The sequence below is a fragment of the Cupressus sempervirens genome, chromosome 8, assembly GCF_028749045.1.
Source record: "Cupressus sempervirens isolate cs-2001-9-10 chromosome 8, ASM2874904v1, whole genome shotgun sequence".
Classification (NCBI taxonomy): Eukaryota; Viridiplantae; Streptophyta; class Pinopsida; order Cupressales; family Cupressaceae; genus Cupressus; species Cupressus sempervirens.
In genome coordinates this window covers 534,963,856-534,971,099 of record NC_143125.1, presented here as the reverse complement: position 1 = coordinate 534,971,099, position 7,244 = coordinate 534,963,856, and the positions used below count along the sequence as shown (strand labels likewise).

General features: G+C 32.7%; 1 protein-coding gene across 2 annotated transcripts; it reads left to right on the top strand.

Moving 5' to 3' along the window:
* The first annotated feature begins 1,051 nt into the window (after positions 1-1,051).
* On the top strand, positions 1,052-5,326 carry LOC149543549 (uncharacterized protein C24B11.05-like). Of its 2 annotated transcripts, none has more exons than XM_089798337.1 (9): positions 1,052-1,135; positions 1,846-1,911; positions 2,033-2,098; positions 2,244-2,341; positions 2,457-2,494; positions 2,756-2,843; positions 3,033-3,272; positions 3,613-3,678; positions 4,619-5,326. In XM_089798337.1, the coding sequence occupies exons 2-9, from the start codon at positions 1,851-1,853 to the stop codon at positions 4,775-4,777; spliced, it is 816 nt and encodes a 271-aa protein (XP_089654463.1). In that variant the 5' UTR covers positions 1,052-1,135; positions 1,846-1,850; the 3' UTR covers positions 4,778-5,326. The 2 variants fall into 2 exon arrangements, with proteins under 2 accessions (XP_089654463.1, XP_089654462.1); XM_089798336.1 differs by having other exon boundaries at positions 1,843-1,911.
* The last annotated feature ends 1,918 nt before the right edge of the window (positions 5,327-7,244 follow it).

Genomic DNA, 7,244 nt, shown 5'->3' with positions numbered 1-7,244 from the left:
TTATGTTGATGGTTATTTGAGATGTCACTTTGTCACCACCTTCATGCCCATTTGAGATGATTGTTGTAGATGTGCATTACACCATCTTCAATGAGTTTTATAGTTGGATTTTAATGATTCTATTGAGTGTAAAAATCGACAATACTTCCAATGAATTTACATCAAACTCGTATTCTAAAAGAATTTATAATTATCTAAAAGACATTCATGAAGAAATTTGTTAATTTACAAGGCCACACTTTGACTAACTTGCAAGTTGGTCCTTACTTTACAAAAATATAAGAATAATCATAGTCACAAATTTTAGTAAGAAAATTTAACATGTGTCTATAAAATTTGAACAATTGTGTAACACTCACTTAATAGATGATCACCCTCAAATACATGTCATATGTATTTGATATATAACTCTTCACCAGATGCCAATTACAAACAAAATATGATTGCAATTTTATAATATAATAATAATAATAAATAATATATTTTTAGAATTTAGAAACAATTCAATACTTAGACGTGTACCATATGTCACACCTATGCAATTGTCCAAGTGAGTGCCTCTCAAGAACTAATCTACAATATTTTAAAGCTATAAAATAGTATTCTCAAAACTACTTGGCCTTTAAAAACTCGTATTTGGTAGTCGGTTCAGTAAACGTTTACCGCCAATTGAGAGATCACGAGGAAGTAGCTTGCAACATTTGCTGGAAACCATTGATATTAACGTAAGGTCTGTGGACATAAAATGTTATGATATTACAAGATGACAAGAAGCACGTGAAACAGTCGCCTCTCCATCCACCTGCTCCGCACAAGGGAACTCCTCTCTAGTGGTTCCCACTTCCCTTGTTTCAGATTTGTACGTTTTTCTCTTCTCTCTTGTCTATTCAAAATCATTACGTTCAGATTCCAAATTCCATCCTCTCTTGAACCCTAATGAACCTGTAAAACATTTCATTCTAATCACAATTTCACATTTTAACCTTAGGTTAAGGTTATGGTGGGTGAATTGTAAAGCTATATAAGAACCCACATGTCCTTCCTTACAACTCCCCCTCAATCAGTTCGATCCATCTCTCTGCTGTTTGGATCGACATTCTCTTCCTCTTCCACTCACTCCTGTTACTCTGCTCTGGTGAATTCTCTCTTCCCACATTGTTCTTTTTTAATTTGTGTTATGAAAACCATTTTGGAACTTGTTCTTAGGATTCTACAATCATTTTTGGAGGTTTTTTGGGATTCAACTTGTGTGATAAGAGTTGTTTACTTTGAATGCTTGATACCCATGTTTGGTTTAGTTTTGTTGGTCGTTTTCTTTTCCCACATTGTTCGTTTGTGATTGTGCTCTGAAAATTGTTTCGTTTGTGATTGTACTCTGAAAATTGTTTTAGAGCTTGTTTTCTTGATTCAACTTGTGTGTAAGGACTTGATCAGATCGAGTTCTTGATAATCGATACTCATGTATAATTTGGTTCTGTTGGTGATAGTAGTTCCTACATTGTTCTATCAGAATTGTATTTTGAAAACCTTTTGGAGCTTGTGTTTTTGGATTTAACATGTTTGTTAAGAATTGTTTGCATTGAATTCCTCATGTCATGTGTGGTTTAGTTTTGTTGTTGACAGTAGAAGCAATGGTGGTGAATTTTCTCTTCCTACATTGTTCTTTTGGAACTTTATTTATTTATTTTACTTTTGTTGAGACTTGATGATATTGAAATATTTATACCCATATGTGGTTTAGTTTTGTTGGTGGAATTCTTGATACCCTTGTGTGCTTCAGTTTTGTATTGATGAAACTAAATTCTTGATACCTTTGTGTGGTTTACTTTTTGTTGGTGACAGTAGAAGCAATGGCAGTTGATGAGAGACGCTCAGTGGATAAGAGGTCTCGCTATGACTGCCTTCTCTTTGGTGAGTATAGAAATTAGGCTAGATTTGAATTTGTTTCACAAAATTTGTCACGGATATGATGTATTGTAGGTGGTTCCTAAAAGTTTGAGCAAGTTTCTGATTTGATTGGTATTTGTTTCAGATCTTGATGACACATTGTACCCTGTAAGTTCAGGACTTGCAGCTGCATGCACCAAGAACATTGGAGGTAATGCAAAATATGGTCTATGGTCTTTGAACTTTTTATTTCTTGTGTTCACCTTGATTTTCTCGAGTTCACGGGTTATATGTAAGCACCATTTTGAGTTCTCTTAAGTTTTGCTTTATCTGAGATATGAATAATGGTGCAACAGATTATGTGGTTCAAAAACTTGGAGTTGATGAGAACAAAGTCACGGAGTTTTGCAGAGAAATGTATAAGAACTATGGCACAACTATGGCTGGACTCAGGGTTAGTTTTCCTTACAATTTTTTGTTTAATACATCTCTGCAATGTTTGATTGTGAGAAATTTGTCCATGGGTGTCATAAATAACTTTTCTTCCTCTTGTTGTTGAATCCCTGCAGGCCGTGGGCTATGAATTCGACTATGATGATTATCACAGGTATGCTCTCAAATGTTGTGCCTGGTAACTCTCATGTTGTTGTTTCATGTTATTTTAATGTTTTTCTGGGCAGCATTAATTATTATTATTTGTTGAAATTAATTATTTTTATATATTAAGCTGGGATAGAGTATAGACTCGAATTCAAGACCTCCCACATAAGAAATTAACAAGTTACCATTGTGCTATAGGCTGTTTCCTTTCCTAAAACTACTTTTAATTCAGAATGCTTAACAAGATTTTTTCTTTCTTTTTTCACAGTTTTGTCCATGGAAGATTGCCATATGAGAATCTTAAGTCAGATCCAGTGCTGAAGAGCTTGTTGCTTAGCATGCCTCAGAGGAAAATTGTAAGTTCTTGTGTTTAACTAAAAATTGTTCTTTTTTTCGAACTATGAGTAAAATTAACTGTTTATACATGCTGTCAATTTGATAATAATACTAGAAACAAATAATGTCCTATTTCTTGCAAATGTATCTTGAAATTGTCAAGGAAGGTGTTTAAAATGTGCCATATAACTGTTATTCAAATGAAACAGATATTCACAAACGGTGACAAAATTCATGCTGCCAAGGTGCTCAGTAGACTCGGGTTAGAAGATTGTTTTGAAGGTGTCATATGTTTTGAGACTCTCAATTCTCACCCAGAAGCTGCAGAAAACAACAATAGCTGGGATGCACCTATTGCTTTTATCCCAAAAACACCTGTTATTTGCAAGCCATCAATAAATGCTATGGAGCGTGCTATTCAAGTTGCAAATGCTGATCCACAGAGAACTGTATGAATCCAATAATTTTTTTATTACTATTTTTCTTTCATGTAAATTATTGTTTCTGGATTTGATTTTATTTTTTTAGTATCAATGTTTCCAATTACACTTTGTTATCTATCATCATATTTTACTTTTCCATTCTTGCATTCTCTCATTCTGATGATGGATCACAGGGTGTGTTCTGAAACATTGATACTAGAAAACCATACAGAATCAAATCCAAAAACAATAATTTGCATTTCAAATAAATTGTAGAAATTTGAAAAAACTAATTTTCCTTTCAATTCATATTATGACATTTTTACATGTTTTGTTATTTTCTGAACGTGAATTGTTTCCTCTGCAGATCTTTTTTGATGACAGTACTAGGAATATATCAGCAGGGAAGCGTGCAGGATTGCATACTGTACTGGTAAGACCATGTGGGAAGGGCTTTAACAACTGGTGCATTGTAGTGGGCGCATAAATTATTTATTTGGGATTGGGTCTTTTACTCATAAAACTCTTGCATTGGTTATTACACAATGATTATTCATAAATGGAAACATTACATTGACAATAATAGATTTTTACAATCTAGGATATTATATTCATGCTTTTGGGTAAGATTGTGTGTGAGTTTATTATTATCTACATTTTTTATCATATTCAATGATCTATCATCAGGATGAGAGATCTAACAATGTTCTGAAATGTTGATGATGGATCATTGAATATGATTCAAAACATTGATGTTGTTAAACTCTTACACAATCTTACCTAAAAGCATGAATATAATACCATTTCATTATTTACAATCGATTGTTCATAATGGGACACCATTTTGTTGGCTACAATGTACTGGTTGTCTATAATTCGACTCCATTTCGATGGCTACAATATACTGGTTTTTATAACTGGACACCGTTTGACCCAAAGTGACGTTTTATCACCGATTGATTCATTGCAATCTTATAAACAATTTTTAGATTGATTATACATTAGTGGTTCATGATTAGACACCATTTTGTTGGCAGCAATGTACAGGTTGTTGATGATTGGACACCACTTCTTTGACTACAATGTTGGCAACTTATATGCACTCATATGCAGTGTTAATAGTCCAAGTCTATTATATTTTCATTGCAAAAAGATGCATATAAGTTGCACTATAGATGGTGCCTTGTTTATGATTGAACACCATTCCGATGCTACCATATAGATGGTGCCTTGTTTATGATCGAACACCATTTCGATGCTACAATGAATTTGATGTTTATAATTGAATGCAATTGAATACCTTTTTGAGCCTGATTGTGGTATATCATTGATTGATTAACATAAGCTCTACTTTGGCTGTAAAATTTCAACAGGTTGGAGCTTCAAACCGCACAGAGGGAGCAGACATTGCACTTGAAAGCATTCACAACCTGAAAGAAGCCCTGCCTGAGATTTGGGAGGGTGATGTTGGGTTTGAAAATATTGCACGCCCAGAACGTGCTGTTGCTATTGAAACAGTTGTCACAGCATAAAAATGCCATTACATTACAGAGAATGGGGATCTATTATTTTTTCATTGGGGTTTTCTCCATTGATAAAAAGCCTATCTTCCCCATCTCTGTAATTTTAGATGCTATCCAACATTGCGTATAGCATCCCTTTTTCTCAGTTATGCAAGTTTCCAGAGGCAGAGTCGATCTTCACTAGGAAGAAGTTCTCAGACACATTCTAAATCTGCGCCTATCAAACCCTTGCCAAAGGAAACTGAAGAATACTGAAGAATCTGTCTATGAAGAAGTGGTTGTGCATACTCTTAGATAAGTAGTGAAAACGTCCCTGGCAGTCAAAGAGCAAGGTAGTAATCTCTGCAAACCCAGTGTGGACGAGGAAGGAGGAGATGAAGATGGAGGGGGGCCATATTTCTTTGATGTTCGGATGTTGTTAACATATCACTATATGTGATTACTAGTTATTTAGTTTTCCCTGTAGGAAGTGATTGCTTACATAGCTTTCGCTGTAAAAACTTGTCATGATCTTTAAATAAATGCTGGTCCAGAGGACAGTGACATATTTTTCTTGTATCTTTATTTGTCTCTCATTTTGTATGTGGGTGTGTTGAAACCATGATGATTATAAGCACGCTATTATTATGCTATGTAAAAACTTTGAACCACGCAGGGGAGGATATTTAGATGAAATGGTCAGCTGTACTGAAAACTGGAACTTTGTTGTCTACCATCAATCCAAATGTCTGATTGGAACACATTCATAATTTCACTGTCATCCACCGCCAAGATTCTCATTGATAGCCAGATTATGACTCTTTTGGAAGGATCTGTTTCAGTCCTTGTCATTGGCTATTTGGTCTACGAAAAATCCCATGGAATCATTTTCCCCTGTGATAAATGTGGGTTGAATGAACTCTGATGGCATAAAACCTTTGACATTTAATAGAAGGTGAGATATTCTTCTACTTGTATTTCTACATTAGAATTTCGATATTAAAAAATATCTTTTTGTTTTAAATTATCAATATCAGAAACAAAAATTCTGAATTAATATTTTAAGTCACATTCAAAAATTCTTATACAGTTGAATTCAGAAATCAATTACAATTCTTTTGTTTTGTTAACTATTAAAAAAAAGACATTTTTAAACACTCTTTATTTTCTCTTTCTTAAAAGAACATTATTATATTGTGAATGTACTATTTTTTAATAAATAGTTATAAGACAAAAATATTAGAATATTTTTTTGTTTATCAATAATATATTTATATATTTTATTAATATAAAGGATTAGTTATATCAGGTTTACAAAACATGGTCTTCAAAATTTGTCACAAACAGATTCAAAGCTAATAGACTCCTTATATTTTCTAAATACAAAACATGGATTTTAAAAATTTACAGATCTTTGCTCCAATAGGCATTTGAACATAAAAAGCACTTATATCATAGTGCAAAAAGACACATTTCTCCATAGCCTATATGCTTAATTTGGTAAAAACTAAGAAATACGAACCAGCTACACTAAACTTTTAACTCAAAACCTATGGCCAGCTTGATTCTTAATCAACCTCCCACACATTGATTTTGAACCTAGTTCACACTCATCTCGGGGGATTACTGCAAGGAAGTTAGCAACAATGCCCTCCTTCAACTTTGTTGTCCAATGTTCATCTATATAATTTTCCTTTTTTTCCAGCTCACCTCACAAAAGGGATAATGCCAAACTCCTTCACATCCCTCTCATCCTCATAGCATTCGGTTATGTCAATGCCTACTCCCAACACCGCTCATTCAAGAATAGAATCTAACCCCAATAGAATCTCATCAGCAAACAACAATGTGATAACCCATTTCACCATGTCAATATTGTCTCCTAGTTGCAACTCCATTACTAAAACCATCAATACTATGTCTATATTTTCTATGGAATTTTAACATGATGTCGCACTCTTCCTTCCTTGCTTGTAATATTGTCTTCATACATACATACATACATACATACATACATACATACATATATACATACATATATCTATACATACATATATATCTATATATATCTACATACATATATGCATATATATATACATATATATATACATATATATATGTATATATATATGTATGTATGTATTTATGTGTATGTATATATGTATTTATATATATGTATAAATGTATATATATACATATACATACATACAGATATATATATACATAGATACATATGTATATATGTATACATATGTATGTATATGTATATGTATATGTATATATGTATGTATGTATATGTATATCTGTATGTACATGTGTGTATATATATATATATATATATATATGTATGTATGTATGTATGTATGTATGTATGTATACACACATATACATATATATATATATATATATATTTATACACACACACACACACACATATATATGTATATGTATATATATGTGTTGTTGGTCGGTGTTGCAAGTACCAAGCATTGACTCC